Here is a 25,244-nt window from a genome sequence, read left to right as displayed (position 1 = left end):
TAGCTCTTGACTCGATTGATCTTCCTAGCGCACACGTGATGACGTCAAGGCAACCGTAACGAGGCAGTTAAAACGGAAATGGAGTGATGTGCCCTTCAAATTAAAAAGTACAGAATTCAATGTATTGCAAAAGGAGTAACAGTTTATTGTAATATAAAGAACACAGATGTAGAAGTTGGATTATGTAAAATGAAGAAGTGACTAAACTCCGACTAAAACCGTTAAATGTGCCACGTTACAAGACCAAGCCCCGTAGCTTTACAACTGCCCAAACGGAAGTTGTAGCTAATTATGGCAAACGTGACGCTAACTTGGCAGTTTCCCGCTGTAAGTAGCAAAACAACGCGCAATGCGGATAATTTCACACTATTTTATTACTTTGAGTGACTAGTCTTGGCAACAGTCTCCTATGCGCTCTTTTAGTGGGTCTCCCTCATTTAAAACAGCCGTTTTCTGGGACGGAGAATGACGCAGGATTTGCGCGGAGCAGCCGCTGCGGAGCTTTAAGTTTACACTGCCTACTGTTGACATAAGCAGCCTACAGTAGTAGACGGCGGCGGGGCAAATCCGAGTCACAAGACTTCTTCACCGAACTGGGCGGCTGTTTTCTCCACCAGGTACAGTCGGGCCTTAAGTCACCTTCCTTCCTCATTTAGAAAACTACGCCCAAATGGAAGTGGGCTAAAGCGCGGGGCGCAGTTGAATAAGTTAGCTCAAAGGTTATATGTAGTGTGTCGGTTAGACTGGTTGGTCCTCTTCGCAAGAGTGACGGCTAAACGCATTAGCTAGGCTAATAAGCTGTTTTCCCGTCGACCGCAGTGCACTTTCCTCCAGTGAGGCGCTTGTTTTGCGGGTTTACAGCTCAAACCAACACGGTTACGCGCAGAACAAGAGTGGAAATAATTGCGAAAACTGCACTGTAACTGGAGATGCGCTGTCACTACGGTTCATGATGAAGCAGCGGTGGGTGTCCCAGTCCGCCCGTTTCTGTGGAGCTCACAAACACTTCCAAGAATTGTATTTTATGAAATGCAGCCCTCGGGAAAATAAGGAGAGTGAAGGTTTTAGCCGCTGTTAAAGAAGCCCAGCCCGGCTTTGCTGTGTGTTCTCGGCGATAATGTCTCACTCATGGGCGAGCAGAGGTAAAGCTGATATTCATCCCGCGGCTGTACGGGGCTGAACCCCAGAAGCTGTCGCCGTGTGATAAACCTTCCTCTTGTCTCGCAAACAGGCTTTAAAATGATGGCGAACCCCAACTACTCCACCGGGAGCTTTGATGGCCTTCATCGCCCGAGTGACGATGATGACGATGATTTGGTGGACATCGCAGGAGCCACATTGGACTTTTCCAGCACGGACGACGTCCCCCCTCTCAGCTCAGGTAACTGTGCCGGTTATTGTTGGAAGACACGGTCCAAATGAATGATTTACCCGCGATTGGCACGAAGAGGTAATTCAGGACAGAAGTGGAAAATATTTCTGTGGTTTTTGTTGCACGCAACGTATGGGGTTTAAAACATCACACACTGTGCTTCAAGACCTTGTGAAAAGTTAATATGTGTTTGTTCAAATGTTTAAACCGCTCAAGCAGACACAGTGAAACCCCTTGAGGATATTAGGAGTGTCTCCAAGCCCCTCAGACACCAGGAAAATCCATAAACTAAGTTATCTAAAAGTCAATTCAGGGGTCACCTAAAGCTCAAAGCACAGAGTGGATAACACTCCTGTTCGGCTCCAGCTCTGTTGCTTGTCATAGGTCTTATTTATATCCAGTTATGCATGCTTTCTTCTACCCACTTATAAAGGCTGTAAATCCCTTCTTAAAAAGTCAAACCTCACGCCCAGTGGTGTCATTTATTTTGCAGTGCACAGGTGAGCACATGACAGGCTTACTGTGACAGTACACAGTAGTTTTCATTCATTTGCGCACATTGTTGTAAGAGTTGTACACCAGCAGAGCATTAATAGGGCACAGGGGAAGGAGGAAGGAAGTCGTGCTTGTACAGCAGAAAGTCAGACAAGTGAAATCATAAACATAAGTCATCTATCTTACTTTGCCATTTTATTATCTACATGAAGCTCAGTAATGGCCCACTTGCTTGAATAATTCTTGAATTCAATTCTAGGGAGCCATACCAGCTTCTCTGTTTTCTTTCTACACACACACACACACACACACACACACACACACAGAAACATACCATCTCAACTTGACTTGATGTATTTTGGTGTGACTTCACATCAGGACACATGGACAACCATTAAAGTGAGTTACAGCGCCAGCAGTGTTTGTGGGAGTAGTTGTGACATCTGCGAAAGGGCTTCCCGGTTACAGATGATGTCACGTTAACGTCAGTGACTCTCGGACATGACTCCGAACACACAGACGAGCGATTTGTCTTGCATTAATAACTGACGGCTGCTCTGCTTGTGTCAGCCAGACGTCACCGCAGGACCTCAGCGGCTCACAGAGGAGATGTTTCAAATTAGTCAAGGAAACACGTTGGTGCTTTCAAGGCTCCGGCTGATTTCCCTTTTACACACTTAAAAAAGCCACAGCATTTTTCACAGCACATTAAAAGCAACTTGAGGAACCTTCATGTATTGGAAAATGTATGATCAAAAAGAGCATTACTCCCAACTTTAAAGATATGACAAGGCATTAAAAATATGACTGCTAATTATCTGGATTTCACTGACAGACAGTCATATCAGCTGCCTGGTTACTGCTGATGTCACTGTGACATCGCCCATCGTCACGCCCACTGCTAAAAGTCAAGAGATGAAACTGTGCCAACAGGAAGGAAGTCTGGAGACGAGATTTTCTCTCAGTGGATGGAGCTTCTGTGGAGTTTGAGTTGTGTGTGTGTTTCCACTCTGTCAGCTTTTCTCGGCGAGTCAAGAAACGCACAGCCTCATTTTTGAAATGACAGCCGTGTATTTTTTAAAATTACACGGTGGTTTTTGAAGGAAAATCATAACCCAGAGTGTGTGTGTGTGTGTGTGTGTGTGTGGTGATTCAGTTCTAGTAGAAACACCAGAATCAGCAAAAACCGCAGCTGCGAGGTTTTACGTCTGACAGAAGTGCTTTGCTGCTCGGCCTCGTGTTTGTCAGGCTCTGGGGAACAGAGGAGGCTTTCGGTTGCAAGTCATCATGAATGTTTGGGATGACGGTGGTTTTGACTATGAGGACAGAAGAGCGCAGATATAAATGAATGAACTCCAGGCCAAAGCAGTAAACCGTCTTCTCCAAGCTTTTCGATGCAGATCATCTCGCCTTTCGTTTTATGTCCGGCCTGTTTAGTATTTCAGCTCACACTTCCTGTTTGAGGAGAGTGCTCTTGGGTTCCCTAACTGCTCATTAGCACGCACTTGAACTTGTTGCCAAGCAAGTCTGCTTCAAAGCCGCTCTTAATCGTTTAGCCTTGTGTAAACTGTTGCTCAGCGACTCATTGGCCTCCAGTGTTTGGAGAGGAGAGTTTGGCCCTAGGAGGTGTTGCCGGTCCAAATAATGGCTTGGGATTAAAATCCAGCTGCTCTGATTGGTCAGCCACTAGTGTACAAGGAAGGTGCTCTTTATCAAGGTGCTCTGAATTGGCTAAGGTTTAGGGATGAATGGAGCGTGTGGTGTTTTGTGTTTTATCAAAGTAAAAAGCACATTTCCAGGAAATTCTTTGCGATGTAGGGAAAGTGAGCATGTTACTGCATGTCCAAAAAGACCTGAACAAAAAGTCAGGAAGTGGCTGATAGCAGGGCTTGATAACAGCAAAAATGCATTCAGGCTAAAACTGCTCTGTTGACATACGAAGCGTCTGACTGCTGCTGCTGATACTGCCTCATACATAATTTGGTAATTTATTAATGCACCTAAATCTCAACATGTGCTGACTTTCTGCTCTGTCGACTCTTGACTTCTGGAATTGTGATTATGTTTTCTAAAGAGGAAGAGACGCAAAGGAAGCTGCAGCCTTTTGAAACAAGTAGCCATAATACAGATTCTTTTTTTCAGCTCCTGGTTTGAGCAAGATGGAAGTTTCTCTTTCTTTAATGTTTGTCCTGTGACAAGCCTCATATGGTGAAGAAACCAAGCAACTTTTAAAAGGCTGGGAACAAACTCCCACAAACACCACGAAGGAAAAACATGGACGAGAAGGAGTTTCCCACCAAGATGATAAAGCACAAAAGCAAAACAGTCCAGCTAAACACCAGTGTCATGTATAAACAACCCTGGAAAATGTTTCTTTTTTATGTTTTGTGGTTTGCTTATTTGGCTCCTTTTTTAGTGTGGGATGTTTCATTTGGTTAAAACCATTCCTGTAGCTTTACCACCAACTTTGCACAGATTATTATTATTTGAGATTATTCTGCTAATCGTGTTTTTATTACGAGTTATATGGCCATTTTAGCCTGTCGCTGCTGCTGTTGCTGGCAGTGGAGTGTCAACAGGATGTAATGATTGACAGGGAGTGAGTCACAGCTCAGGGTACACAGTGTGTCTTTGCCTTTTTTGTAATGCCACACTGTTTGCGCCGCTTGACGACATGTGGCAACTGTGTGAAACAGGAAAGAGGGGAGTCGATTTGACTGGTTAGATGAATAAAATGCCAAGAGCGGAGAGTTTAAAGACGGGGCCGACCTGTGATGACCAGGGGTGCTTCCTTACACCCACTGTGGTTTAGTGCTATCTACTTTAAGAAGAAGGGATTAGCTGATTTGCTCACATTCACAGCAAAGCCCCTTCTTCACATTCATACAGTTAGATGCCACCAGTAGAAACACAGATTTGCTGGTAAGCCCCAAATTGATCCAGTGGTTGTATTAGAGATTAAATGCTCCTAATGTGCATAATCCCCAGTGACGGCTCTTTATAGAAAGACAGTGTCAAAGTCAGACGGCCATGTGGCAGCTCTGTGGTCATGAAAAGGTGTGACTCAAACACAGAATGAGTCACTGAAAAGTTTTGTCTGAGATAAATAAAACTTCACGCTTCTGGGTGAAGCGTCGTTTGTGTGTTACGGTCTGGTAAGCTGCTGGTTATTTTCTGGAGAAATCAAAAGTTTGAGTGCATTTTGTGGTGATGTTTTCCGGACAGTCACGTCCTCATATTTTAAGTTTCTTTCCAGCATGAGGACATGAAAACAAAATGAATAAACTGCATAGACGTACATTTCTTCTTTACTTAATTTCAACTTCAACCCACCCAAATATGACCTAAGATCCTGGGCTTGACGGGGTCGTGACGCTCCACGACAGCAGCACGTTCATGTAGTTCACGGGGGTCACATGAGACGCAAGCCTCCACGGCAACAAGACCTGAGGGGTTCAAGGTTCAGATCCTCACTGGTCACAGTGTGTGTGCGCAAATCTCTTAGAGACAGATAAAATACTGTGGAGGTTTTGGCACACCAAGGCGTACTCATGTGACAAAGAGCGCGAGTCGAATTTTCCAGTTTTCTTTGCAGGAGGATGGGAAGGTGAGTGTCAGTATTATGTGAAAATGTAAGATTATAGTCTGTTCTGTCTGTTCTAGACACACACACACACACACACACACACACACACACACACAGAGTGAGTGCTGAGCTAAGCATGACATCCCTTGCTGGAAAACGAGCAGAGTTGCTTCAGGCGCCGAGTGTTGCTGACCCATTTTCTGAGGAGCACTAATACTGGTTCAGGTTTGCACTGTACACACTGGAAAGTACTTGGGACTGTTTTGCTTTTGGCATTTGAAGTCGTAGACCAGATTCTTGTGCTCGTGCCACGGGCCAGCGTTAGTCCGTGGTGGACTGGCGACCTGTCCTGGTTGTGTCCCGCCTCTCGCTTTGTGCTGGCGACATTTCAGTACGACGACTGCTGCTGGACATGTGACCCTTTAAGACTGTTTTTTTCCTTCTCTGTGCAAATTGCAAGTCGGGGAAGCTGAACCAGAAACTCCGCCTGAGCTGAAAGAACTTGTTTCACTATTTTATGTGCATCAAGGACCAAGTAGACAGACTTTTCCAAGTAAATCGAGCCAGCAGACAGGAAATAAAGAGTAATATGGTTGCCACGGTCCAGTCCCACCCTTTCAATGAGTCAGCACGGCCAAGAATTTCACTGTGGTTTAGTGCTATCTACTTTAAATACAGAGCTCTGTATTATACCAAGCCCTCACCTGTACCGAGGTCTAAGTCAGACCTTTTGTGTGAGAGGAAATAAGGAAACACACTTCCCCTGAGGTCGTACCAGGGTTAGGATGAGTGTAGTTTTCATTTTGGAGTCTCTGAAATAGCAACCAGACTGTTATCAGAAGTTCATGGCTTAAACGACGGCTTTTAATTGCAGTTTGGTTTTTTTAAATTCTGCTCAGTGAACTTAATGTCTCTTCTACTCCCCATTGCATCATGTATTCTTCCTTTTTCTTTCGTAAGTCAGTCATTTTACATTCATTTTTCCCAGAATGGACTGAATTGAAAGTAAATAGACCCGCAGACTGACCCTGTCACACATGTTTGTATCACACAGCCTTTCTTCCTGAAAACTATCAGGGTCCCACAGGATTCAAAAGGTCAAGACCTTATAAACACAAATGACTTTATTTAAATGCAGCAAGCTCTCTCAGCCAATCAGAGAGAGCTCACAAACACACAGGACCTTTAAAAACCAGTTCCCAACAGCTCAGCAAATCGTCCACTCCTTCCTGGTCAGACAAGCCAACCGCTGCCCATTTTCAGAGCTTTCTGTCCAGTGAGGGAGTGCTCTGCTGGAGTCCACTTCCTAGTGGAGTTCAGAAGAGGGAAGAGATTTCCAGTTTGAGTTGTTGCACTGACTGTGGGTGCTCAGTTGGGTAGGGGGGGGACAAGAATGAAAGATGGACTGGGAGTTCTGGACTAAGCAGCTGGATGAGGAGGTTCTGGTTGAAGATGGTGAGCTTGGCAGTTTCTTTTCTTTCTTCTTTTGGCTCCTTGATGAAGTGTGCACTCAGCTCTCCGGCTGTCGTAAACATGAGAGGGCTTTAAATGTGGTTGAGGCTGTCATCACGTCCTGTTGGACTGCTGACTCAGGTCGCTCGTATAACAAGTTATGTGCGTTTCTTCAACACTTCAGTGCAGCTTCCATGTGCGCCTGTGTCTCGCTTTTACATGCATTCAGGCTTTTCTCTGCTTCTGCTGATGCCTTTAACCCTAGCACAGAGGACTTTAATCATTAAGACCATTTACAACCAGTCAGCTGACTCTCTGAGTCATGTGGCTAATGTTTTTGTACTGCAGCTAGCATGAGAAAAATGGGTCTTTTTGGTGCTTGCTGTGTGTGTGTGTGTGTGTGTATACAGCTGTGTAAGCCAGCATGTTTGACACAGAGGTCTACAGCAACAGACACATAATGGACTCCAAACAGTCTTATCTGTGTGTGGGTGTCTGTTTCCTACTTGCATGTTTGGGGTCCCAGAGGCCATTTTGTCCCTTTCTTCGAGGTCCTGACGTAATGTTTGAGGTCAGACAGTGTTGTCCTTTGCTTTTTATTCCACTTTACACACAGTGTAAGTGTCTAGTTTATCTGTGTGTCCTTGTGTCTGATGTGACTTTAATTTCTGAAAATGACAAGTTCTTGTACTCGTGTGTTTGGGTTATGTGACTGCAAGGTGCACAGGTGTTGTGTTTTTAACTGGGCTTAATCTTGTATTATTGATCACTCAGAATTAGATATCATGTGTGGTAGTTTTATTATATTTAAGTATAGCAGACTGAAAACGTAACAGCACATGATCGCTTATTGAGCTTAGTTATTTCTTTCTTTACTGTGAGGTAGTAAATGTCTGGGATTTACAGAGGAATAATTATGAGATTAGCAGTGATTAAAGACATTGTGCTGAAAGCTTTAAAGCAAACTCCTTCTGTTTAAGTTGTTTACTCTATTCGTCACATGCACTTCTGTCATCCAAAGCTGGAGAACAGAGAACTCTAACCAGACTGGGAAAATCTGGCTGCAGTGGCTGATTTTTTTAAATGGTCTTAAGGTGTTTGTATGTCCAATGGCAGCCAGAACAAGCTGGACGTGTTCCATGCATTCATTCATTTGTTGAATTGAACGTTTGAACGCCTCTGCATGCATTTTACAGTAGAGCTCACTGATTTGAGATGGGCAGGTATATAGCAGCTGTTAATGTGCCAGCAGCACCACAAAATGCCTCCACTGCGTTCTGGCTGTCGCCTGCCTCCATTTACATGTTAGCTTTCATTACCGTCAGCTGATTCCTGCCTTGTAAACCTGTAGATGGTGATGTGTTGCATAAGTAGACAAGTGGTAGATAAGTAGTTTTGTAAGAAAGGTCGGATGACCTCTTCAGCTGCTCCGGGTACATGGCTGAGGTTGTACTGGGGGAGATTTGTTTATGACAATATATGTACATATATATATATATATATATATATATACAGTTTTTATGTACAGATGTATTCACAGTAACTGTTTTTGTTTTGTTTTTTTCAGCTAATGTACAAAAAGCATTCACTTTAGCTGTATCAGGAGTGGTTAGCTTGTGTTTGACAGGTGTCCTCGTTCGCTGACATCTCGGTCAGAGAGACGTGTCACGCAGGATTCTTGCTGTCTAAAACCGGCCTGACTTGTTAGCTCTGGGCACAAATGCTCCTGAATGGATGCCAGTGTTCCCCTCCCTCGCTGTCACCTTTAGAAATGTGGCTGCTGCCGGTGAGGCAAAGATTTTAGCATTACATAATGGGAAGTGTGAAGGAATGCTCAGTGTCTGGTTGGGTTTGAACGCTATTGTCTCGCTGAAACGTGTCTGTGCATCTTCCTGCAAACCTTTAATAAGGCACAATAAGTCATACATGTGTCTTATGCCTTCCATCAATGCTCCAGTGAAAACACGCTTTTATTTCAGCTCAGACGATTGTTTCATTCCCATAACGACTCGGCTCAGATCTGTTGTCGGTTGCATGGATACAGCGTGATTTAGAAGAGGCATGACTTCCTGTGATGTTTCCTGCTTCCGCCAGGGGCTGTTTTTGATTGGCTGCTGCTTTCTGGTAATTGTTGCAGGCTGCAGCTCAGGCTTTGCCACGTAGTCAGGCTTTTCTGCTGTGAGCTTTGTGTGTCTTATTAATACAGTGTGGTTAAGAATAGTGTTTGTGTGCTCAGTTTTAAAGTGGGCAGTTTTTTTTTCTTTTTACCTGCTACAGACTTAATGATTAATTGGTTTGTTGTGATAAAAAGAGGCACATTAATCAGTCACAAAAATAATCCTTGTAGCCCTTACAGAGTAGAGTTTCTACATGATGCTTTCCTACGATTTAGGTGTGGCCCAGAATGAGCTCACATCCAGCACCGATGTTCATATCCACTGTCCATAGAGAATTAAAGCTTCTGCTGAGCTTTTTTCCACTTTTATACAAGAATTATCGTCAGCTGAATGATCTGACATGCAGTTTGCGGATGGAAACCCTGCTCATGAGCCTGATGCAAGCACAACTGATGTCCAAGTCTCAAACAAAACATGTGAATAACTCCAAAAGACAACATGTTGGCAGAAAACAACAGAGCAAACAAGAGGCATCAGCAGTCTGATAGCAAGCAAGAAGCCAGTGTTTTGTGTCTCATATTTCCTTCTTGATCCCTCTCCCCCTCCCAGGATACTATGAGGAGTACAGCAGCAGAGCCGGCGGTATGAACGGCAATGGCCCCAGCAAACTTGTGGACCCACTGGAGGACCCGGTGCCTGGATTGGGCACCTACGAAGACTTCAACACCATCGACTGGGTCAGGGAGAAGAGCAAGGACCGGGACAGACACAGAGAGGTGTGCAGAAGGGAAAGAGTGTAGAAACCTCAACCAGATCACAGAGAGCACCTGTAATGAAGTGAGGAATCCTTTCTGGGTGTCATAGCTGTGGTCAGCACTCACTCAGTCTTTAGCAGGATGTATGGCCAGTTTGTCATCACTCCAACAGAAAACAACCACCTTGTATCATCACTTATCGTCCTGCTCTTCACGCCCTGCTGAGAGTTTATGTTTATACTTACACAGATTCACTCACTGAAACTGGGAAACTGAGGTCGCGAACTTTGTTTTTGAGCTGAAGTGATTTTAAACTTTTCTACATGGTTCATTGAAGTTTTGTTTGTTTTGTTTTTACAACCACTGCAAGGCAAGTTGCGATCTGTCTATGATCTTCAGTGGGAGATGCAAGTGTTAAAGTGACACAAAAAAGTTGGAGAGTCAGTATGAAGTAGAAGTGCATAATGTGGGATCAGAGAACATGATTGTAATCTGAGCAAAGCAATATAATGACTTCTGTTTCAGCACTGAAACAGCAACATGAAGCATCACTGACTGACAGCCTGCGTCATGATCAGAGTTATGAAAACTTAATCTGTGTGCCCATGCAGATCACCAAGAACAGCAGACAGTCGACCGTAGCCCTGCTGCACAGCGTCAGCGACGCCTTCTCAGGATGGCTGCTCATGCTGCTCGTGGGACTCATGGCAGGTACTCCTCATCCGCACATACTTCAGTATCCTTTCAAGGTAGAGTTCACATCTGCCCAGTGAGATTTTTCTCTCCAAAACTGATAGCACATTGAGTTGCACTTTGTCCGTTTTGCACTTCATGTGTGGTTAAAAATTTATGCCACTGCAACAGCATGAAAGTTTTAGTCAGTTAGGCCGCTAATCTTTATAAACATAAATGGTCTTACAAAAATACAGATACCTGTTCATCCCTTTCCCCTTGTGTCTGTGCTGTCTGCATCAGCTGAAAGGGAATTCCCATATGGTGACAGGTGTGGAGCTGGATATAGGCAGGGTGACATTTCTAAAGGAAGTGAATATTTATTGCGTTGACTAGAATCCATGGCAGATGATTTTGTTCTGTTCCACCTGGCAAGCCAAAAAGTTAAGTTTAGACACGGCACAGGGGCAGAACTAACCTGAAACAGAAGATTCTGTTTTGACAGAGCAAAAAAAAAAAAAAATCTGCTTGTTTCTCCGTCTTCCCTTTTGCCCTGATCTCCCCCTTCTCTTCGAGCCAGGCGCTCTAGCCGGCGGCATCGACATCGCAGCTCACTGGCTGACAGACATGAAGGACGGCGTTTGTCTCAATGGCTTCTGGTTCAATCACGAGCACTGCTGCTGGACGTCCAACGAGACGACGTTTCAGGAGAGGGACCACTGTCCGCAGTGGCAGAGCTGGGGCGAGCTCATAACGGGGAAGTCAGAGGTAGGAGAACATTGCAAAAGCTTTGCTACGGTGCAGGGAATTGAATCCAGAGTTGAAATAACGTGGCACTCATGAAGTTTACATACTGTAGTTCTGTACTGTAGTCCAAACCTGAATGAATGAATTCCACATCTTTATCTATGCACTTTGACCTACTTTACGATGTCACTCTTACCTGGAAACGAACTTGTCGTCAGAGGGACCAATTGCATCTTCACCAGCAAGCAAAATCATGTGCAGCCATGCTGCCCCTCAATCATCAATTCATACATTAAAAACAACTAAAATGCACTCAGCAGTCTCCTGTGCCAGTAACAATAGTTGCAACGGTGCTCTGGTTCCATCTGCTGGTTGGAAGCTGTCATGACACGGGATGACAGCACAGCTGAGCCGGGACGCTAAATGAATGAAATAACAGCTTTTTTTTAAACAATAGAATTTGTAACTTAAAGGTTTCTGCTCTTGTAATTCAATTTTATACATGTGTGTGTCTTTGTGTGTCCTTGCAGGGTGCATTTGCCTACGTAATGAATTACCTGATGTACATGTTCTGGGCTTTACTCTTCTCCTTCCTGGCCGTCACGCTGGTCAGGGCCTTCGCTCCGTATGCGTGTGGCTCAGGAATACCTGAGGTAAAACCGCACTCTGGTGATTATCGATTTAAAACGACCGTTTCTTCAACGCCTGACACATTAATCAGCATGTGGACAGTGTCTTATGACTTTCTCACATTCTTCTTTCTTTTGAGTTTTTCCAGTTCAATTCATTGTTGTTTGCTTTAGTACTGCATGTTTGTTCATGGACAGGATTTCAACAGGGTGAGCTGGATTTCCAACTGCACACGATTACATGCAATTATTCTTGCGGGTTTTATTGTTTTCTATTTTGTGTGTCTGGCAATGAAGCATCGCTGCAGGAAAAAACGGAGTGTTTGGACAGTAACTCAAAAAAGCTCTCTAATATACACACATTTTTTTCCTTTAGCTTTCTGGTAGATGAGTCCTGTTACTTGTGTGTTCTTGCCTTTTCCTGCTGCCTTTTAGTTTATCCCTTTTTCACATTCAGACTTAAACAGTATAAATGCTCAGTGACATCTGGTGTATACTTTGGTCACAAATGCTGGGATTTTACAAATACGGGCACTTTTTTATAGAGCAAAACTAAACCTGAAAGCCGGACTCGTCTCCGGATCCTCTCTGCTCTCCTGCCGTCGGTGTTTACTTTCTCCTCGTCTTTGTTCATACAAGTGGAAAACCTAACTGAGGACAAATGCATGCAAGCTGATTCACCCGTTTTCATATATGCAGTACAAAAACACACAAACACAACTCTAGCCTGCACACATAAACTCTTCCCCTCTCGCTCCCGCGCTCGTCTTGGGTTTCGTGGAACTTGAATCCTGTTCTTCGTCACTGAAAGGTCAGCCGGTGGTCAGCAGGCCCACGCACACCAGATTAATTGCTTATTTGAAAGACAAACATCTACGGCACAAACTCCCATTTTTTCTCCTTCCCTTCCATCGGTGTTTACAATCTTACAATCGCTCAGTTGAAACGCTCACATGTCTAAACTGCTCCTCCCCAGCGTAAACAGATCCACACAGACTCACTCTTTCTCTCTTTTTCTCTGTAGATTAAAACCATCCTCAGCGGCTTCATCATCCGCGGCTACTTGGGGAAGTGGACCCTGATCGTCAAGACCATCACCCTGGTTTTAGCCGTCTCCTCAGGGCTCAGCTTAGGAAAGGAGGGCCCTCTGGTCCACGTGGCCTGCTGCTGTGCTAATATATTGTGTCATCTGTTCACCAAGTACCGCAAGAACGAGGCCAAACGGCGAGAGGTAGGGGAGGCTGGGCTCAAGTGACAAACAGTTAGGGGATTTTATTGCTGTTTATGTTTTGAGTGTTATAGTTTCAGACAGTTCAGCAGGAAATTGATGTCTTATTATTTTTGTATTCTCTTTGTTGTGTAGGTTGTGCAGCTACCAATAGACTCAAAAAGCTGGGTGGAAAATGCTTGGTGAATTTGTTAAATGAAATGTCGAACCAAACGGGCTGTTGGCGTCTCATAGTCTTTGAGTTTATTATGTGAAATCCTAGAAAAAACAAGCAGCTCAAGAAAGTTAATCCTCAAATATTCAGTCTTATTTAATTTTTTAGATTAGAATCACAGCTTTGGCGCACAGCTTTGATGCACTCTGATTTCGATCAGACAACCCACTCTGACTCGGCTCTGGTAAACCGAGAATCGGATCAGGCTCTTTCTGATGAATAGTGTGGTAACTTAAATCCTGAGTTGATTAAAACTGAAGCAAGCAAACACTGAACTCTTGTCACAGATCGGTATCTCAGTTTAACGTTGTCTCAGTTGTGCTGCGATACGACTCAGCTTCATCCAGATGTTTGTTTTGGTGCGTGCAGGTGTTATCGGCAGCGGCGGCGGTCGGTGTCTCCGTGGCCTTCGGCGCTCCCATTGGAGGAGTTTTGTTCAGCCTGGAGGAGGTGAGTTACGGTTATTCGGAGCAGGGTTGGGCAGTCGTCTGCAATTTGATATCGCTCAGTCGAGGATAAACAGCACATAATTGACAATTACCAGAATAAACCACCATGTCCTGTATAGAAGCTTTTGGATTTTGGAGCATAATAAAAAGAATCCAGGTTACTCAGTCCGGCATGGCATGATGGGAAATGTAGGCTTTATTGCAAGAAAGATTATTTCACTGCATTTTTGTTTCATTAATGTAGTAAACCTTGTTGATATGACTACACATTATTATTCTTGAGGCAGATACTCGGCTTTTGTAGTTTTAAATTCATTGTCATTCATACACCAACCGGGTTTGTTGCCTTTACTAAAACAGAATCCTTATGGTTGTCTGTGTTTGTATTTTGTGTCCTTCGCTGTCTCTCTCTCCTTCAGGTGAGTTATTACTTCCCTCTGAAGACCCTGTGGCGGTCGTTCTTCGCCGCCCTGGTCGCTGCCTTCACCCTGCGCTCCATCAACCCGTTTGGGAACAGCCGCCTGGTGCTGTTCTACGTGGAGTTTCATGCCCCTTGGCACCTGGTGGAGCTGGCCCCCTTCATCCTGCTGGGTATATTTGGAGGCCTCTGGGGGGCGCTGTTCATCAAGGCCAACATCGCCTGGTGCAGGATACGTGAGTGGAGAAGTTATGCAGAACATCTGTGTGCTCTCATTGATTTAAATGAAGCCCTTTTTTCCCCATTCTGAGCTCCCATTAATCCGTCTCTCCAAAAGGTAAAACCACTCTTCTGGGTCACTACCCCGTCATCGAGGTGCTGGCGGTGACGGCTTTGACCGCGCTGCTCGCCTACCCCAACAGCTACACCAGGATGAGCGGCGCCGAGCTCATCTCCGAGCTGTTCAACGACTGCTCCCTGCTCGACTCGTCTCAGCTCTGTGGCTACATGCAGGTCAGCTCTCACCAGCTGAGTGTGTGTGTGTGTGTGTGTGTGTGTGTGACAAGGATTCTTTGTTTGAATCTTCATGTTTAGAGGTTGAATCATCTGTTTGCGTGGAGGGAAGAGGACTACTAGATAAATTGTCTTTCAAATGTGTTTTCTGCCTCCGTGTCAGTCTGACTCCCTTTTTGTTTTGTGTCTCTCTCTGTGTGTCTCATACTTTCCAGCCAGCCAACACATCAGAAACAGGTGTGGGTAACAGCCTGGCGGACCGGCCTGCCGGAGAGGGCCTGTACACCGCTCTGTGGCAGCTGGCCTTGGCCTTAATCTTCAAAATGTTGATCACTGTCATAACCTTTGGCATGAAGGTTGGTCCCGCCGCACAGAAACATTACAAATGTGACACAGTAAGCGTCGCCACCCTCCTCTGGAGTCCGTTACCGATGAGGCGCCTTTGACCGATGCTGGATTCTTATGTGTAACGTTGCGTGTGAAAATGCCATGGAGACAGCTGTCTCTGATTTGTCTGGAACCAGATTTTGAACCACCCTCACAGTTTCATTCACTGAAATTGCTCATCTGGCCTGTTTTTTTTGCCGTTTGGATGAAGTGAAATCGATCCTCTGGAGCCTTTTCGCATAGTTTATATGCCGAGTCAGGGCAGCGTGACTCAGTGTCGTGGTTCTCTGGGGGGGATTGAGTTAGTGAGTGTGGGGTTGACATGCTTATGAAGAAAGATTGCTGTCTAGACGGGGTTTTATTACAGAAGCCTTAAGCTGAGTGACGGTGCACTTCATAAGGCTGAAAATGGACGTATTTGTCTTTAACTCGCCTCTCTAAAATCATCAGATCCAATCGTTCTGTGTATTGTCTTTAAACACAAAGGCAGTTCAGTGGACTAAAGAACAGTCCCCCTTTTCTATCTTTCTTTCCGTTCTGCTGCTTTTAATCTTCAATTCCGTGTGTCCTGTTTTGCATCAACCCAATCACCTTGTGACAGTCAGTAAAACTCCTTACATCATACCTGAACCTCAGCTTGTGCAAACTGTGGAGGAAAAAGTCTTTTACAAGCACACAAAAACAAATTCATTTGCTGAGCAGCACTGGCTAATACTCGATCTCCATCTGCGCAGGTTCCCTCTGGGCTCTTCATCCCCAGTATGGCAGTCGGGGCCATAGCTGGCCGGCTGCTGGGTGTCGGCATGGAGCAGCTGGCCTACTACAACCACGACTGGTTCATCTTCAAAGGGTGGTGCTCCCCCGGAGCAGATTGCATCACCCCCGGGCTCTACGCTATGGTGGGAGCCGCCGCATGTTTAGGTGAGACGCTGCTTTGTTTACAGATGGCAATATGCCAGGGGGATTACATGTTCGGCCTGACTCGGGAACATCTCGAGATGGTCAACGAGCAGCTGGATGGAGGTGAGGAGAAGGAGGTCTGGACCAGATAAGTGGTGTAAGATTTTCAACAGAAGATTTATTTATTATGGACTCTTAGGAGTAGCTAGTATTAGTGTTTTTTTCGTGTGGATTCATCCCATCAGTTCTCCATACGACGCACTGGAAACGCATTCACGTTATTATAAAGCCTGTGGCTGGATTAAGTTTGAGGGTTTCTTGGGCCCTTAGTGATGAAGTCCTTCATCAGAGCCTGAGTACACAGTCAAGTACGGTCAACAGATTACTGGCGCACTTCGTCACACTCAGGAAATGTTTTCTATAAAAAACAGATGGGTGTTAAACTCTTACCATGAGGAGAGAGTTTGAGCTACTCGGAGCGTTCGGGGTAATGGGCCATGTTCGTTTGGATTATTAGATCTGGGACGAAGTTTAGGGTTTATTTTTATGTTGCTTTGTACCCATTTTAGTACGCTCTGTACTTTGTAATAATTCTCGTTAAGGGGCACTTAATGCAAGCAGCCAAGAATTACCTCCAGCAATGAGCTGATATCGACGCCAAAGATCGCATTCTCTTTACTACTGTGTCATATTTCACTCATTAGGATTTCAAAAAGGCAGTTACCCCAAGGCCGTTTGTGTTCTTCACCCCTAAATTAAAACCGTGCTGTTTTAGCTCTTGTCCTTATGGCACTCTAATGGCATGTATGCGATTGTATACACAAGAATGTGTATAGAGCAAATGAAAGTGACAGAAGGCACGGATGTAAAGAGCTTCACAGGCAAATTAAAAGAGGTCCAGTCAGAGGAAGTACCCACGACCTCATGTCGTCTAACTTGGGTGATGATGATTCGCTTCGATGTGTGATGTTTTATTTTCTGTGCCCTCAGAGCACATCTTGACTTGGCTCATGTTTTGCTCAGAAGATGCTCTGTGCTTTTTCTAGTTGTGGCACTTCACACTGGGAACAACAGACAGGAATGTAAACTGGAGAGTGACTCCAGCGTTTTTGAGGTGCTGAACAAATAACAAAAGAGAGCTTGTTTTGATATTTCTAGAAAACTGATGCACAGTGGTTAATGGATAACACTGTCTGGTTCACTTTAGTTAGTTGTTTAGAAGAATGAAACCACAGAAGAAGAAGAATTGAATTTTCTGGCCACACCCCTCAGTGTGATTATAATTGGATTCAGAGTGAAACTGCAGGCCCAAATTGCCACATTTCTATGTGAAGATGAGGCTGCGTGAAGAGCTCAGATTTCAGATAAAGCAGTGTCAAAACGCTGGAGCTGTTTTGTCTAACCAGACAAACTTTAAATGGCTACAGGATGACATAAGTGCAGTGTTTATCCTTTGTTTTTTCCCAAGCAGGAAACGTATCCTTCCAGCCTCAAAGTCGAGACGTTTCAGACACTGATTCATCGAGGGAAATGACTTGTGGCCTTCAGATGCCTTACTCCACTGTATTTTTTTAACATTTTACCCCCTCCTGTCTCCTTCCAGGTGGGGTGACCCGTATGACGGTGTCGCTGGTAGTCATCATGTTTGAGCTGACCGGCGGTCTGGAGTACATCGTCCCCCTCATGGCTGCAACCATGACCAGCAAATGGGTGGCAGATGCTTTCGGAAGAGAGGGAATCTATGAGGTGATTTATCTGTGTGTGTGTGTGTGTGTGTGTCAAAGTCTGATAAACACTCACGCAAACACACTGCAGCGTGCATCCAGTTTAAGAGGCTCACATTTCACCGGTTGTGCAGGCTCACATCAGACTGAATGGATACCCGTTCCTGGAGCCTAAGGAGGAGTTTGAGCACAGCAGCCTGGCCGTGGACGTGATGAGGCCCAGGAGGTCGGACCCCACGCTGGCTGTGCTCACGCAGGAGGGCATGACCGTAGGGGAGGTGGAGGTACAACGCATGCACACACACACACACGATGGCATGGCAACAGGAATGCAGAAAAGGCATAAAAATGCAGAGTAATGTGGAAACACGTGTGGTAGATTCAAGCAAAATGTGCGTGGATGTGGATACAGATAAATATTACAAGTCCTAATGCTGTCAAGACAAGGGGATAAAATGAAAAATCCCAAGAATTCTGCTTGTTGCTGGCCATACTGCACAGGACTTACGTGTTGTTGACATGTTATTTGTCCTCAGGCCTTGGTGGAAAGCACTCACTACAGCGGCTTCCCTGTGGTCGTCTCCCAGGAGTCCCAGAGGCTTGTGGGATTTGTGCTCAGAAGAGACCTGCTCATATCAATAGGTCAGAGCTGTGTGTGCACACATGGAAAGCAGGGGTGGAGCCAACAGCTGGTGTCCCTCCTTTATTTTCAAAGTGCTGCTAATCTTGTGACATCCTAATTTGTTTTCCCGTGTAATTTGTCTCACCTTCAGACAACGCCAGGAAGCGTCAGGAGGGCGTCGTCAGCGCTTCTCAGGTGGTGTTCACTGAGCATGCTCCACCTCAGCCTCCCGACGCCCCGTCACCCCTCCGCCTCAGAGGCATCATGGACCTGAGCCCCTTCACGGTCACCGACCACACCCCTATGGACATCACTGTGGACATATTCAGGAAGCTGGGGCTACGCCAGTGTCTGGTTACACATAACGGGTGAGAACAAACATGTTTTTTTTGTTTTTTTTAAGGTGGATTTACTCCAAAAATCCTTTAAATCCTTGGAAAGACCATTCGTGAAATTCTGCTGTGGCGCAAGCCTTAAGGACGAGAACAGAACAGGGGAGAAGCAGGTGATAGATGGGAAGAAAGACGGATGGATACATAAACTGAGCACACTCCCACGTCCTCAGGTGTTAAACCGAGATATCGTGAGGAAATTGTTCTTTTGGACGGACGGGAGGTGAGACAGATGGATGTGCGGGAGCTCTTTGTGTCGTTCTGCTGTCGGGTCATGCATTAAAGGAAAAGCAAGGAGGCGCGGGAGTTTGGGGAGGAAGACGTGAATGGGTAATGGAGGGAGGAGAGAGGGATGAAAGAAAGTTGTTCAGGTGTATTTGCATAAATCTTCGCTGCCACTGACCTCTTCGTAAACCTCTCAGATGTGGTGTTGGGTTCATCCATGCGTTGACGTAACAGCTTTCGGGCTTTTCACATATGTGGGTCTCTCTGATGGGAAAACAAGCTTGCAGGGTGTTTGGCATCAGGCCCACATGACGAGGCAACACAGGAAGAAGAAGAACAGTTCTAAAATTGAGGCGCCGGACCAAATTTATGCCATTTTTGGTATATCATGTAGCTCGTAAAAAGTCTGTCTTCAGAGTTAAATCCACTGCTTCAAAGTCATGTCTGTGATCAAGGCGTGATTTATGGCGTGTTTGGGAAACTGAGCAGAGAACGAGTGTGTGTTCTGCTTATTGATGTATTTTTTTTCTCTTCTAAAGCCCTGCCATTTGCTGTGAGCATCTATTAAAGGAGAAAGGAAGTTAGAGAGCGCTGCAGATGTTTCCTTTGAAGTTGCTTTATTTATTTCCTTATTTCTACTTGTTTGTCGATTAGCTTTTTGTCCATAAAATGTCAGAAAATAGTAAAAACTGCTCATTTTAATTTCCCAGGGTGAAGTTGACGTTTTCAGATGTCTTGTTTTGTCCATCCAACAGCACGAAACCTTGAACAGATTTAATTTACAACCACAAGTCATTTAGAAGCTGAGACTAAAACGGCTGCGTTCAGTCATTTGAAAACAATGCTTTAATGTCTTTGAGATATTTTCCACCAAACTTCACCTTTTCAACTTCAGTTCGAAGTCATCTCCATCCACAAAAATCATTAGTGGCTCCACAGAGGCCAGCATTTCACAGTCTGTTAGCCTTAAAACTGTCTTTCTGATGGCAGAAGTACATCGTTGGTGTGGAGGATTACATCCAGACAGGGCAGAGCAGAAGATACTCCCAGCGAGAGTAAACTTAATCAGTGTTTCATTCATTTTTCCTCGCTGTCTCTCATGCACACACACACATACACTCTGACAGGTTCAGACACGCAGCTCTCAGGGATTTGGGAGTGGAATTATATATATTTTCATATCTAACCAATGCTGTCAAACACTGGATTATAGTAGCTTGCACACTCATGTAACAGTATATCCTGTGGTTTCTCTTGGTCACTTTCTGCTGCTGAGATAAACTGTATTCATTTTCCCGCAGGAGTCCAATCCTTCATCTGTGGCGGCTATTGACTCTTTATTCTTTGTCAGACTTTTGTCTTAAGTCTTAAACTAAGCTGTCATTGGACCGTCGTGGATGGATATGTAGATCGAGCTGTTGTTGAAATGGGGTGAATGCTGAGGAAAGAAAATGATGACAGAGCAGAAAGCAGAGAGATACTGATCAGGGAGGTAAGAGATTACAGGAAGAGGAATTTAACACATTGTGGGTTTTGACTCGTGAGATCCAGATTGAAAGTTAAAGGCTGAAGGCGGCAAAACATCTTAACTTTCATTCTGTATTACAGCACAGGTTCCAACACCGGAGCCTACACTTCCCACAATGCAACTCCATAGCAGCAAAATGAGGCTCAAACATTCACTTTGTACTGTATCTCGCATTTTATTGTTTAGACGTTGACATGTTGAAAATGTCCAATGAGGATGAGGGGAAAGACGTGATTGGGCCCACTCAGGAGAGAAGAGGCGTAAAACCACCTGTGCAGTAATGGGTCCTGTTGTGTTATAGAGGATCTTTGAGAAAGCTCCAAAGGTGAAATGAGGTGGTTGGATCGACTGTAATCCGAACCACATCTGAGAGGAGTAGAAACTAAGATCCCAGAGGGAATAGATCCTAAAAAAGACAATAAAAAAAATCAACTCTAACAAGCGCTGTTGAATTGAGTTCGACATGTTTACTTCTCCACATTCGGCCACCACTCCCAACCAGAACATCTTATTACCAATGGGCCGTTTGAGGCTCACTCGCCGCCTTGCCCGTGGACATGTTTGGCATCGCATGCAGCTGCTGACAGGCACAGTGACTTCTGCACATATTTGCTTCAGATGGGCTGCTTATTGTCCAATGAGAGCAGAATGAGGCTCAGACCAGAGCAGGTCCACGTGGAACTTTTTTTCCTGTTGAATCGCAGCTGCTTTACAGGACGGCGGCTAAATGGGAACAAAAGGAGGCAGGAGGCAGTGAAGGGAAGCTCTGGGCTTCAGGCGAGAAGAAGGAACTGATACATCTGAAGGATGTTGTTGCCAGCTCTGCACGACCGGGTAGAATTTGTGTTTTCATGTGAGGTTTTAGATCCTGAGAATCACTCATCATTTGGGACTGAAGATAACTTTGACACATTTATTTAAAAAAAAAAACCAAAAGACCTTGAGGCATATGATCTCTGAGGTCGTCTTGTGGGATGCTGTTAATTTTAACACTCTGACTGGCAACAGTGGTATTTTCCCAGGCTATCTTTGATTAGTATCGTTAGTTCAAGGCTGCCTCACTGGCAGGAGTCGTAACTTAAAAACACTTGTCATCCGGGTTTGTTTCTTTTCTTTTGTCAGCTTAAATTTAGTTAAAATGTATTTTGCAAAACAGGCCTGTTAGAGAGCTTTCCTCACAAATGGGACACTTGATTATGACAGAGATTATGAAAACATTCTTACAGCCTTGAAATTTCTGAAGAGTGTGGTTATTTTGTGTGGTTTCATGTTTTTCCTCTGTGTTATTGTTATCCCATTCGTGCTCATATTTGCAGGTTTGGGCCAATGAATAAGTCCTGACAGAACATTTGTTTTTGTGTGATGTCTGCTCAGCAACAGATGCTTCCAAGGGGACCTCAAGGTCTCTCATTGGTCATATTCTGTACAAGAAGCTGTACATTTTGTAGAAATATTTAGTTTAATTATTATTCATGTATGAAAACAAACAAACCTTTGCACACAGGTCCAATGCTCTGCCAGACTTCCTGGCAATGTGGTCCGACAGTCCTGATGGTAGCACAGCAGTGGACATATTGAAGAGTTAGACTTAGTGTTTTGCTCTTGCCTCTAACCTCCCAGAGTGTGAACATGGAGGGCCTCTTTCGCTCTGTTTACTTGGATCTTGTGCTGCGAGCCGGTTTTCCTCCTCGACTGCAATAAAACTGAACGTAGCTGCTATTTCAAGACAGGAGGATAGGCCTCCACTCTGCGTGTGTGTCTGCTTTCTGTCAGTGACTTTCCATGACATAAGAATTCTGAAGTAGCTCTCTTTTCTCTCTCCCTCTCTTGTGTCATTAGGAGGCTGCTGGGAATCATCACCAAAAAAGACATACTGAAACACATGGCGCAGATAGCCAACAGAGACCCTGACTCCATCCTCTTCAACTGAACGCCTCCGTCCTTCCCCATCCTTCCTTCGCTCCTCTGTAGACGAGGGGACAGGAAAAGACACCAGCTCGCACAGTCGAACGACATGCGCCTTTACCTCTTTTACTTTAAAAGACTCCAACGTGAAAGCCAAGTATGTTGAGCTCCAGTTGCACAGGTGACAAGAGAACAATGGGGAGGCTCTCAGTAACAGTGACTCATCTTGACTGACACAGCAACTTCATGCTTTAGAAGCGAGGCTCAGATGGACGTAGAGATGAGAATTAAGTCAAAGGACTATTTCACAACGGCCTCTATTGGCTTTTTTCCATTCTCCTTTGGCTTCTCCGTTACACCTAAGAGAAAAACATTTTAGGAGGAGGTGGGAAGCGGTAATCCTCTGTTATGGATACTGACAGGAGGACGGGAGGAGAAATAATGACATCAGGGAAGATGAAGGGGAGGTTTGGGGAGCTCCGTGCCTGCCCTCCAGCCCCTCATGGCGAGCCCAGACTGAGCAGAGCACTGTGAGACGAGCTGATGGATGCCCAGCCAAACCCCCACCCTCCTCCACTTCCATCCCTCCTTCTGTGAGGTTTCCTGTAGCCCCTGGGGTGAAGCATACAGGAGTGTGAGAAGAGGATCTAATACACACACTTACACTCCATAAAGACTTCATGACAGCCTGGGAACTCTGCAGAAATGTGTTTTTTGTCACATAGACTCTTGAGATTTGTAATACGGCGGGAGACTCCAGCCTGGGAACTATGCAGTGTTGTCTTGCCATATGGGCCCTCCTGTTGGCGACATGAACAGTTATATTCTCATACAGAAATCATACACACATAACGACAGTGCTGAATAAACCCTGTCACGCCTTATCGAAGGCTGCTGCCGAAGGGCTACCAATGACGAGAAGAAAGAATCATAACACGCAAATTAATTTATGTAAATGTAAAAATCGTTTGTCTCACTAAATTATTTCACTGACTTAAATGTTGTTTTGTGTCCTCCGTTATTTCTTTTCTGTGAATTAGTGCCTGTGAGTCTCTTACTGAATCGTTTATTACCTTGCTTGTTTTTCGTTAGCGTTTGATAAGTGAAAAACAGTAGTCTGATCAGAAAGGTCTCAGCTCTCTGAATGCCTTAATGCCTCCATGTTATTTATACATTTAATAAAAACATAAACTTAAACATGAAGTCCATTGAGGGATTTGAACACAGAGTTGTGTAAACAGCCTTGCGCTCTCTGCTAGCTCAGACATTTTATCACCATGCGAGCTCCCTGCTGATCCTCTCTCATGAGCAGAATAATATTATTCTGGACTATTTTTAACCGTCTGGGCCTCATGCTCGTGAAGCGCAGCCTTTTGGTTTCTCGTCTCTGTACGCTTTATTTGTCTGCTTAATTGATTTTCTCTTTTTCTCTCCCGTCACACCTGGGAGCTGCTCAGCATCACCAGCGAAAACCAATCTAACAAGACTCTTCTGCTGACCTTTCAGGTGAGGTTTGGTTAGGAGAAGGTCACCTGTCCTGTCAACAAGCACAAAACACTGCATGATAATTTAAATAGTTTGGTTTACTGCTCTAATTTACACATTTTCGACAAAAAATTTGTGAGATTTATTCATTTGTTATGGTCAAAACGCTGATATAGAAACCAAAGGAACGCTGGTTACCTACGTAACCCTAGATTCTCGGAGTATGAGTGCTTACATTCTTTGATTGGCGCGCGATATTTACCTCCGTGTTGATTGGACAGCTGCGTTCGAACAATCGAGCCGCTATAGTCAGTGATGCGCGACACTAACTGCGGGTCGGGCGGGTTCGGTTTGCGATCAGTGTTAGCTAAAATAGGGGGGGAATTCCGTTGTTTGACACTGAAGAACAGAGGAAGAATCTTCTGGCCTTGTGTTTTGCTCATTAACTTCTCACTCTGAGCAACTCAACCCTCAACATGTCTGTCAAGTGTCCTGCTGCTAGCAAAGTGAAATGTTAGCAAGGAGCACGCAGCTAGCAGGTCAATACGCAGGGAAGCTACCCGGATGATGATCACGTTTATGTAGGCTACTGCGGATTTCATGTCATTTTTGCCAGATTGGATTCAAACTGACAACCGCTGGATGAAAATGGCATCGGTGAGTCATGTGTCATGTGTGGGTTGACTGTATAACATTAGCCTAAATGTTGTCTCATTTGTCTTTTCTCCTGCTAGTTTAGTCTGACTTACTGTTTGTTTTTATCTTTATTTTATCCTTTATGTGAGGGGAAATTTGAGCATTATTGGTGAATCTGCGGTGCTGTATGTGCTTCTGAAACAGCCCAACAGGTTGTTGGGTGCCACTCGGTCCTGACCATCTTGTCATTGGCATGCATAAAGTTAGTGTTTTGTGGTTCAGGTTTGGGAAGTTGATTAATGCCTATTTTTGAAAATTGCACGTTGGCCTCAGACCCCCACATCACTACCAGGAGTGAACCAAATGAGTAGCTGTGGGTCATGGATTAATTAATTACCAGATCCAGGGTGTAACAAACTACATACATGTTTGTTTTAGGGTACAGAGCCAGCTTAAGTACAAATCCTAAGCTTTGACTGACTAGTGAATGAACCTGTGTGCCCTTTATTGGGTGACTGCACTGTCCAATACTACGTCAGGGTATATCTTTAAATAAACCTGCCCCACTACATGTGATGCATACTTTTTCAAACCCTAATAGTGAACCCAGTCCAAATACTTGCACATGTTAAAGTGCATGTGTGCACAGTTAAGCCCACAGTACACATAATTTGCGGCCTTGCTTGTATTCATCTCGCGGACACAAAACATACAGGATTTAAAACAAACACAGTTTGTCGGCGTGTTTCAGTGCCTCCTCTCAGTTGTGTCCAGCTCGACTCTGTTGTGTTCG

At 44.8% G+C, this 25,244-nt stretch overlaps 1 protein-coding gene across 3 annotated transcripts; it reads left to right on the top strand.

Moving 5' to 3' along the window:
* Positions 1-304: 304 nt before the first annotated feature.
* Positions 305-23,329, top strand: clcn5b (chloride channel, voltage-sensitive 5b). 3 transcript variants are annotated; one of them, XM_046381148.1, is made up of 17 exons: positions 305-617; positions 1,232-1,381; positions 9,632-9,798; positions 10,389-10,488; positions 11,030-11,217; positions 11,727-11,849; positions 12,850-13,056; positions 13,637-13,717; positions 14,136-14,370; positions 14,472-14,647; positions 14,863-15,003; positions 15,769-15,955; positions 17,538-17,680; positions 17,793-17,942; positions 18,195-18,300; positions 18,432-18,648; positions 22,265-23,329. In XM_046381148.1, exons 2-17 carry the CDS (start codon positions 1,240-1,242, stop codon positions 22,353-22,355), a joined length of 2,454 nt encoding a protein of 817 aa, XP_046237104.1. In that variant the 5' UTR covers positions 305-617; positions 1,232-1,239; the 3' UTR covers positions 22,356-23,329. The 3 variants fall into 3 exon arrangements, with proteins under 3 accessions (XP_046237104.1, XP_046237103.1, XP_046237105.1); XM_046381147.1 differs by lacking the exon at positions 305-617 and adding an exon at positions 667-1,142; XM_046381149.1 differs by lacking the exons at positions 305-617; positions 1,232-1,381 and adding an exon at positions 6,351-6,908.
* Positions 23,330-25,244: the final 1,915 nt, after the last annotated feature.

The sequence above is a fragment of the Scatophagus argus genome, chromosome 23 (assembly GCF_020382885.2).
Source record: "Scatophagus argus isolate fScaArg1 chromosome 23, fScaArg1.pri, whole genome shotgun sequence".
Lineage (NCBI taxonomy): Eukaryota > Metazoa > Chordata > Actinopteri > Scatophagidae > Scatophagus > Scatophagus argus.
Note: the sequence above shows the minus strand (reverse complement) of the source record. Positions and strands in the feature narration are given on the sequence as shown.

Bases quoted from the DNA above. Each gene is read 5' to 3' on its own strand.
- clcn5b (XM_046381147.1), top strand. From the start codon at position 1,118: ATGTCTCACTCATGGGCGAGCAGAG. The intron at 14,648-14,862 runs GTCAGCTCTCAC...CATACTTTCCAG, and splicing joins AGCTCTGTGGCTACATGCAG to CCAGCCAACACATCAGAAAC. The intron at 17,943-18,194 runs GTACAACGCATG...ATTTGTCCTCAG, and splicing joins TGACCGTAGGGGAGGTGGAG to GCCTTGGTGGAAAGCACTCA.